Source organism: Gaeumannomyces tritici, assembly GCF_000145635.1.
Source record: "Gaeumannomyces tritici R3-111a-1 unplaced genomic scaffold supercont2.1, whole genome shotgun sequence".
Lineage (NCBI taxonomy): Eukaryota > Fungi > Ascomycota > Sordariomycetes > Magnaporthales > Magnaporthaceae > Gaeumannomyces > Gaeumannomyces tritici.
The window spans coordinates 1,384,810-1,393,871 of record NW_008804545.1 but is presented as its reverse complement, the minus strand read 5'-3'; the positions used below and the strand labels follow the sequence as shown (position 1 = coordinate 1,393,871).

The window sequence follows — 9,062 nt, the reverse complement described above, 5'->3', positions numbered from 1 at the left end:
GGGGCGTGGGACGGCCGAAAGGGCGACGATGGGATCGACCTGCCAGACATCACTAGGCGCATAGCACGGCCCCTTCTCTCTCCCCTCGTCCCTACCTGTCGGTCAAATTGGGCGAGAAGGCGTGGACGAAACACGCTGGCTCTCGCCAGCCGCTGGCCCGCCAGACTAGTGGCTGTTGTGAATTACACGGGCCAACGTCTTACCCCTCCCCTAGTCCCCTCGAGCGATCTTTTTCTAAAATGCTTTGGAGCATTTCAAATGGGTGTTTTTTACCGAAGCCCTGAGGGGACCGACCTAGCCACAAGGAAACGCTTCGTGTTACCGGTGGGCTGGAACCTTTGTCAATCTTTTTCTTTCCCGAGATGGGGCCGCCGGCCACATCACGCCCATCAGACTCCCTGTCTCAGCCGCTTTCCTCCGATCTCTGTCGGCGGCTGCTAGACTTTCGGCCAAACTCAGCCATTGTGCTGCCGAAGAGTGATGGCAATTTCACGACGTAGCTCCTTCGCGTGTCGACGACTGGTAGTCCCAGTTGCGTGAGACGGCAGGCAGGCAGGCAGGGAGTGCTGTGCACGGCCCTGTAATATCTAGGCCCGATGATGATGCGCAATATTTGAAAACATCTGTGCGGACCAAAGTACCCCTCCGGGGCCGTCTTGGTGCCCGGCGGGTGGAGATTCTCAAACGGCGCTTTCATCTAGCCATGCATGCTCTTGGATGAGGAACCTCGTACCGGTCTACGTGGCGAGTCTCCCATCTCTTCTTGCTTCTTCTCACTCTTCTTTTTACCTAGTGTGCATTCCAAGGCGCTTGGATTGTGGGAGGAGATGTGATGAGACTGATGTATAATGCAGGGAGGATTACAAAGATTATGCCTTGGGTCGTCGCTTGCCGATCTCCCATCCCCAAGATCTTAGAACTTTGACTACGCGAGGCGTGATGGCAGCCGTCAGGGGCACCCGGATGAATATGAAGCTCTTGTGCACGGCGTAGGCTAGCGCGAGTTGGGTGGCGAGACCTGCGGGTGAGGGGGACGGGACGCTGGGTGGTCAGCAACGTCAAACAAGCAAGTGCCGGTATGTAAGGAGGGAGGCCGCGAGAGCTGCTAGGAGCTGAGACTCATTGGGGGCGAGATTGAAAACTCACTGGCTTCCATCTTGTAGTTCTGCTGGGCTTCCTTGACGCCCCAGTTGTCGCCTTCGATGGCCACCGCCCGGCTGCCCTCGGACGACGATTCCTTGCCGGCCGCCCGGCTGGCCCGCCACTCATTCCAGAGCTCCTGGACGCGGGTCGGGATCAGCTGAGACACGTTCGAGACGACGACGTGTTCGATCTCGGCTGCAAAGTCCGCGGTTGAACGTGATGGGACGGATGGTGTCAGCATATATGCTTTCCGATATGCAGGGATTCGGACCTCTTCACCGGTGACGACGCCCACCGGCTTCGTGGCTGCTTTCTAGGCAGAATAGGAGAAACACAATGAGAAAGACTAACCAATCCGGTCTGTCCCGACGACGCGGACAAGCAGGAAGCAGAATGGGAAGTCGAGCACGGATAGCGCAAAGTAGATACCGACCGTAGCCCAGCCGTACTCGCGCGAGAGCTTCTTCATCCGCTGGCTCAGAGACAGCGACTCTTCAGGAACCTCGGGGATCGGAGAGCTCCTGCCCGTTCTCCGCGGCCTCGACCCATGGAACCCCCGGCTGGGCGCGGCCATCTTGCTGGCCACCCGCCGCTGTAGCGTTCCCCTCAGGCCCCTTGCCAGTGGCATGGCGGATGCTTGTAATCGTTGCCAGAGGCCCACGAGATTCGTACTGGGGGCTTGGGCGTGTGTGCGGATCGAGCGCAAGCTCCCGGCCGTGTTTGTTTTCCTCCAAGCTTGGCGACACAAGTCCTGTATCGCCAAGTTCGGGACCAGGCCCGCGGTTCGGCCAGCGGCCCGGCTAGTGACCCGGAAGGCCAGCATCGTCCGCCGGGGGATGGCTGCTGGTTGAGATTGGGGCCCAGACTCTGTGTTCAGGAATCTATTCCGAGGCCGGGTGTGTGACGGTCGATTCTTTCTTTCGCGACTCGTTCAAGCAGGACAGAGCTCGGCCGTCGCGCGCCTGACTAACGTACTCGGAAATCCCCTCCAGGCAAATATTGCCGACGTCGGGGAAAGCGGAAGGAGACGATTTCGAGTCGGTTCCGCACACGCTGCGAGGTCGTCGTAAGTGGCGCGGTTCGGGGTTACGGTGACGTCCGACGATCCGGAGTTCCCGCGGATGGGCTGAGGCTTGATGTTTCTCTGTGGCTCCTGTTCCGAGCGAGGACAGTGAGGGGGACTATTAGAATTAACTAAGGGCTGTGAGAGCTTAATCTCTAGACTACCTCTGGACGGGACTTCAAAGGACGTGAAAGGGAAATGGGGATCTTGCCCCAGGTCTTGGTGCGATTATCCGAACCACCCGATCTTCCGACTTTTTTTTTCCTCCCCTCACGGATTCGACTAGGGAAAGCTTTGACTTGCGCCATGATGACATTTTCCTTGCGACCGATGTGGGTAGCGAGAGAGCTTGAAACCCAAGCTTCTGATTGGACAGAGCTTGGTAAAACTCTGGAATTTGATCACGTGGCTACGGAGGGGCCTGCAGCAAATCTCGTCTCCTTGCGAGCATGATGACTGGGATTGGATACGGGCTGACTTGTGTAGTGTAGACAGAATAGGCGGGGTTCTGGCTGGTAGGATGTAGGAGTAGGGAGGCCAATATTTTCTCATCGATCCTGGGTCTGGCAAGAAGTGGTCTCACCATATTGAACGTCTGCAGCCGAAGAGTTGGTTGCTCTAGGTTGGTGAACGTTGGTTGCCCTGGGATCAACAAACGTGCCATCCCTGGGTGGTAGGACTTCGCGATGATGATGGCTGTTCAGCCGCACCGCTTTCCATCGTGCCATCCGAGACTAGACAGCATCGCGACGCCTTTTTGTGGCACTGGGAATGCTGTGTTCGAGTAGCCCGACGTTATCCGTCCAGCTTGCCGCCGACCCGACGCGAGGACGAGCCCCTAATTCAGGGGGAGGCGGTTGTGATTTGAGCCGGCCAATGAGAACTGCCGCCAATCATCATGGCATCGCTCTAAGCGCCCGGCTCACCGGCCAGATCCAGGCCCTGGACAAAGCCTTGTGCGACGTGCCAACAGCGCCAGACGGGGCAGGTGATTTGGGGCCTGCAGTGGCTGCCCGCCTGCAGCCTGCCTGCCTGCCACACGCGATGCCGCCTCCACCAACCCCACTGATTGGCGCCTTCCCGCTGGTCGGCCGCCCAAATTAGCAGCTCGCGCCCAGAACCTGTTGCCTCTGTTCGGCCAATGACACCCGCCTTGATGGACGGTGGGGGCCAAAAGCCAGGCGGTTGGAAGGGGCGGTTGAAGGGCGGGAAGCGCCAGGAGGAAGCTACAAAAGTGCGGGGGACGGCAGCCTTCCCCTTTCCCATCCGTTGCCAGCCTCCTGCTCTGCCCGCTGTATCAAAGGCCCTGAGGGCTCCTGCTTGCTACACTGTTGTTTGATATTTGTAACCTAGGTTTTGCGCCCGTGAGAAATGTCTGCACAGTACTATCCTCGTAAGTTTGCGAGAGCGCCCAAGCATCAATGATGGCAGCCTCGATCGAGCTCCTGAATAGGAACTAACAAGCACTTCTAGCCCCGCCTGGAGCCTCGGGATGTAGGCGATAAAACTCAGAATCTCCCTTGGGCCGCGAGTCACGACCTCTCCTCCCGTGGTCGCCGGGGCTGTCATGTGCAGTTGCTAAAAAGAAGCTCAATATAGCTCCGGCGCCGAAGACGAACTATCCTCCTCCTCCGACCTCGCCCCCGACTTCGCCCCCGGCCACACAGACCAAGTTTTCGTATCCAGCACCACCATCGCAAGGCCAGCCCGCCGCCCAAAGAAACTACCCGCCACCGCCGGGCCAGCAACAATCGCCGCAGCCGCAGCAACAGTACTATCCTTCTCCTCCGGGCGCACAATCCCCGCCCCAGAGACACTACCCTCTTCCTCCGGGCGCCCAGGCGCAACCGCAATTCACTGCCGCCTCCCCAACGCCGCCGCCGCAAGCGCACACCCCGGTCTCGTATCCTCCCCCTCCTCCGCAACAGTCACAATCGCCGCAGCTGCATCAACAGCCCCCGCACCATGCCGCACTAGCTCTGCACGGCCGGACGCACTCGGCCGCCTCGTCCCAGCAGTTTGCGCCGCCGCCGACGTACGCCGGACCTTCTGCTGGGGACTCGGCCGGCGCAACAGCCGCCGACGAATACCCGCCCGAGAAAGGGGCCACTAGCCTTGCCGTTGCGCCCGAATCGCCGCTCGACACGAGCGACCCATCAAACCTCCAGGGGGGCGCACCGACGGCCGGCCACTTTGTCGGAGCCTCGGCGACCGTCGATGATGTGGGAACATTCAACGGCGGGAGCTATCGGATCAGCCACCGCGACTCTAACACCATCCTGACCATACAGCTGGCCATGGGCTGTCCACTCTCTGCTAAGCCAGGTGAGTTTTGAGTTTGTGCAGGCTAGGCCTGCGCCAGGGTACTAGGTTCTAGGCCGCCGTCAGCTGACCCTCGTTCTCGTTAGGAACCATGATCGCCATGTCACACACCATCACTCTCAGGGGTAAACTAAAGTTTAGCGTCAAGAAACTCGTTGCCGGCGGCGAGATGGGCGACTCGACCTTCACAGGCCCCGGGGAGCTGCTGCTGGCCCCGGCGATGCTGGGTGACATCACCAGCCTCCGACTCACAGGCAAGGAGTCCTGGTCTGTGGGCCACGACGGCTACCTAGCCTCAACCCAAGGCGTCATCAAGGAGTACAAGAGGCAGAGTCTCGGCAAGGCAATGTTCAGTGGCGAGGGTCTCTGGATCTACAAGATCAGCGGCAACGGCCTGCTCTGGCTCACGAGCTTTGGCGCCATCATTCGCAAAGACGTATGTGCCTGGCCTCGCCAAAATTGTGCTTGCTTTATACTGACTCTGATTGTGTCGCCACTTCCAGCTTGCGGACGGCGAGAAGTATGTTGTCGACAACGGCCACCTGGTCGCGTGGGACACCAAGTATATTCTCGAGCGTGTCTCTTCCGGTGGCCTCGTGTCGGGCTACGCCTCTGGTGAGGGTCTGGTGTGTAAATTCACCGGCCCTGGAACGGTCTTCCTCCAAACGAGGAACGCGGTAGGTCTGCTTCCTTTCACGCCCTCTCGGTCTTCCGAGATGTCTTCCGAGATGCTAACAAGCTTACTTGTGCCGCTCAACAGAAATCTTTCAGTGCCTACATGGGTGGTCAGGTCAACGCCGGCATGTAAAATATATCTTGTTACTATGTTCTCCATGTAATACCGGCGTCTGTATTCTCTTCGCCGCTGTGCTCCAACTATCTACCTTTTCGGGGAGCTCACTGGCCTGGATAATGCTGTCTTTTTTTTTTTACCTGTCTTCTCTTGAATAAATACGACGTCATGCTTGCTTGATTTGCCCTGGATAACCTTCCCAAGGCTAGGCAAACAGCTAGATCTGGCCTTCAGTGTAGAATGTCGCCATGAGCCCCGAGATTAGTTCTTGATTGAGAGCCGAATTTACCAGCTCCGGCGCAGCAGTTCTGGCTAGATGTCTGCCTATATAATCCCCCCAAAAGTGGGGCTCGGCAGCCTCCGTCTGATGTTTCGACCGCCCGGTGGACTTATATCTACGATAGATCGTCAGGTTCGCCTAGCTGGATAGCACTTGGAATTTGAGGCTCGGTGCCGTGGCCGCCCTTGAGCAGAGTTTGGCTTACCGGAGGACTGCTGGGAAGGAAGGCTTGTATTCTAATAGCTTCTAAAGGTTCCAAGCTGGCACCTGTTGCAAGCGTGTTCTTGAGTGCACTTGCTTAGGAAGGTGCCAGGCTGGCGCTTGTGCGTGACTCCTCGGTTGGTGGTTGTCAGGCCAAGCGGGTAACTCCTGCCATATTTTGGGCATGTCTTGTCCCACGGAAAGAGAGTTTGGTCTGCTTTGCTCTGGCCCCATCTCTTTGCTGCCCGAGTATTCGTTTGTCTTTCACATCCCCAAACAAGCACCATTGATCTTGCTCCCATCATCTACTGCCATCCAGTCCCCCAAGGCGCCACCACCTCTGTTTTTTTTTTGGCTAGAGAGTGCCGCAGCGTTAGGGTATTTCTTCTGCCTATCTTCCTGAGCGGCAATATCTTGATCAAAACGAGCCAAAGCGATATACAAAAGCGCGCAGAATACTCTTCCTCCCTGCCATACGATTCTGACGCTGGAGTCATCGCTGCGGCTGTCGAGCGGGCTCGAGGCCGGTTCTGAGTTGCCTCTCTTGTTTCTCTCTACCCGCAAAACTTTGGCGAGCAGTTTTAGCTAGAACCGAAAGCCATCGGCCAGTTCAACCTCTCTCCGATCAACGTCACAGGGCAGCACCGGTAAACGGCCTAGCACGGTCCTATTTTTCAGTTCCCGACCTTGCGCCCGGCTTCCTGTCCTTTGTTGCCTCTCAGCAACCGCCGAGCCCTCGCTTGCTCACGCCTAGCACGTTCATGGGCTGCGGACCGCCGTTACCCTAACAAGAAGCTGCGACACACATATCCAGGGCTGGGGGAGTCTCCTGGGTGGCTTACCGCCATCAACAACTACCGCCGATTCCGTCCTAGACGTCTTCTTTCAGTCGGTGGGCATCATCACTGGGCATCCATCGCGCACAAGACAGGTGGCTGCCACTATCCGTGCTATTGGGGTTGCCAAGCAGATCTCCGTGGTACAAACGACCTAGCAAAGACATCACACTCTTGCTCGGTAAGTGCGTCGGTGCTGTTCTATATCTGAAGGATGCGGTGTAGACTCCGCTCCTACCGCGACGCTGGCTAACACAACCCCAAGATATGCCTCCGGAGCGTACTGCGCGCGGCTGGGGATATGTCAGGCGAGTGTCCAGGACAGATCCCCAGGACGGCGCAGACGACGGCTCTCCTAGTCGTCTCAGCCTCACGGCTGGATTTTGCAGCAAGCGCTTCGGCATACGCGGGTTCGAGGTGATATCTGATAGCAGCTCCGGATCCGACACAACGAACCACTTCTTGATCGAGATTGCCGATGCTATCGAGACTGCCAAAGTCCGCACTGTTCGTGCTCAAGATGCCCATCTGGGAACTGCAGAGATCGCGCCCATGCCGGTACGCGGAGAGCCGCCGTCAGTTAGCTATGGAGCGATCCCGGGCATGACTTCAAGAGGAGGCTTTGTATACCCCGCCGACACCTCACTGCCTCCCCCGACCCTTGACCCCCCATCCCCGGGCAAGGTCGAGTCCATGCAGAAGCTCCAGGACTTTCGGAACCTGGTCGAGCGCCTCCAGAATTCAAAGTCCAGTATCACCAGCGGTGGACCTGTCGACACGCGCAAGCAGCTTGACACCAGCGAAGAATCCAACGTGACCTCTGCGTCGCTGCTGAGCAAACAAAGCCTACTCACGGCTGTTTCAGTTCCTAGCTCCAAGGCGTCGATCGATAACGGTTCCCGCGAGGCAGCCGGCGACTGCAAGAAGGACCTGGCCGACATCACGGATGCTGGCACCAAGGTAGCCAAGCCGAAGAAGGCCGAGGGCCTTAACCCGGCCGCTGCTGTGTTTGCTCCATCGAAAAAGAGTGCTCCGTCGTCGATGGCAGCCGGGCCAGGGGGCAGCGGTCAGGCCCAGATGACCGGACAGTCTGCTGCACCTGTCATCCCATTGAATGGGGCTTTTGTTCCTGGAAGTGGCATTCCGCCCGGCCCAATGATCGCCATCATACCGCCGCCGGTGATCCAGACCCCGCAGGGACAGCTGCTGCCTACCGCGCCATTTAGTGTCGCCCTCCCCCTGAGCTCCAACATGATGCAGCCCGATATTTCGGCACTTCTTGCAATGCAGCAGCTGATGATACAGCAGGCTGCTCTGCAGGCCCAGCTCGCGGCGGCTGGAGGAGGCATGCTTCCCATGCTTGGACGGCGTCCACCTCCATTTGCTGGCCCGGCTCCTCCTCCTCCTCGCTCGGGCTCTCCGGTGAAGATCTCTTTCAGGCCTCCAGGCCAGACCTTTGACCGGCCCAGGCCGATGCCATCGGGAATGCCCAGCGGCCCAGCGGCTCCGAGGCCACCCCAGCTCCCTCTGGCGCCGAGGCCTGTGGCTAACCAGGACCTGCTCAAATTCGACCCCAAGGGAAACCTCATCGACATCCCCAAGCCTCGCGGCCACGACAACCCGCTTCTGCAGCTCCAGTACGAGGCCGCCATCGAGTGGAAGAAGGAGCACGTTCCCGGCTACGCGGAGGAGTGTCGCCGGCGCCAGAATGACCGCAACGACCGCAATGCCCTCAGAAATATGCAGCAGCACTTTACCCAAGGCCCCAACCCAGCCAAGCGCGGGCGGGCCCATGGTGACGATGTGGTCTAGAAGGCTCCGCAGTCGGGACAGCACCCGGGACAGCACCCGGGCCCGAGGGTTCCGAACAAGGTCTTTACTGTCACAGCCCCGAAAGATTGCGCAGTCAGCATCGGATGCGCAAACCAGGACGGAGCGTGTACAACTACCACTGCTATCAACACCAAAAAGAAAACCGCCCCTACCTCGGACGACACCGTGGCGAGCACTGGCACTGTCATAAATACGAGCGAATCAACAAAGGAAAATCGAGGCAGCGCATGCCAACTGTAAGCCTGTTTGGCGGACTGGCACCCACATTTTCTTGACCTACACCAGCAAGATCCGGCGCCGGCATTGCCTACATCACGGCCGCCTGCCAGCAGCTTCATGAGCGGCTCATACTGTTCGTCGGAAGGCTCACATGCGCCAGAGCTTTTGTACACCAACAACAACTTCACACTATACGCGACGTCTTGACCAAAGGCTTATCATCTATTTAGCCCGACAATACTTCTCTTTCCCGGCTGTTCATGGCGAAGAGTGACACCAACTGCCACCGCTGTGTATTAACAATGACCGCGAAAGAAAAAGAAAAGAAAAGAACAGAAGACAAAAAAAGGAAGCAAGACACATATATCATTT

At 58.2% G+C, this 9,062-nt stretch overlaps 4 protein-coding genes across 4 annotated transcripts; 2 read left to right on the top strand and 2 right to left on the bottom strand.

The window, feature by feature from the left end:
* Positions 1-678: 678 nt before the first annotated feature.
* GGTG_00435 (hypothetical protein) lies at positions 679-2,995 on the bottom strand. The gene is made up of 3 exons (XM_009218181.1): positions 1,495-2,995; positions 1,147-1,338; positions 679-1,018 (listed from the first exon to the last, which is right to left on the bottom strand). Exons 1-3 carry the CDS (start codon positions 1,964-1,966, stop codon positions 870-872), a joined length of 813 nt encoding a protein of 270 aa, XP_009216445.1. The 5' UTR covers positions 1,967-2,995; the 3' UTR covers positions 679-869.
* Positions 2,996-3,115: 120 nt separating this feature from the next.
* GGTG_00434 (hypothetical protein) lies at positions 3,116-3,472 on the bottom strand (the record flags this gene model as incomplete). The annotated part of the gene is made up of 1 exon (XM_009218180.1): positions 3,116-3,472. One exon carries the CDS (start codon positions 3,470-3,472, stop codon positions 3,116-3,118), a length of 357 nt encoding a protein of 118 aa, XP_009216444.1.
* GGTG_00433 (hypothetical protein) lies at positions 3,412-5,704 on the top strand. The gene is made up of 6 exons (XM_009218179.1): positions 3,412-3,599; positions 3,680-3,700; positions 3,806-4,531; positions 4,615-4,964; positions 5,032-5,205; positions 5,289-5,704. Exons 1-6 carry the CDS (start codon positions 3,578-3,580, stop codon positions 5,334-5,336), a joined length of 1,341 nt encoding a protein of 446 aa, XP_009216443.1. The 5' UTR covers positions 3,412-3,577; the 3' UTR covers positions 5,337-5,704.
* Positions 5,705-6,905: 1,201 nt separating this feature from the next.
* Positions 6,906-8,450, top strand: GGTG_00432 (hypothetical protein; the record flags this gene model as incomplete). Its single annotated transcript, XM_009218178.1, has 1 exon — positions 6,906-8,450. One exon carries the CDS (start codon positions 6,906-6,908, stop codon positions 8,448-8,450), a length of 1,545 nt encoding a protein of 514 aa, XP_009216442.1.
* Positions 8,451-9,062: the final 612 nt, after the last annotated feature.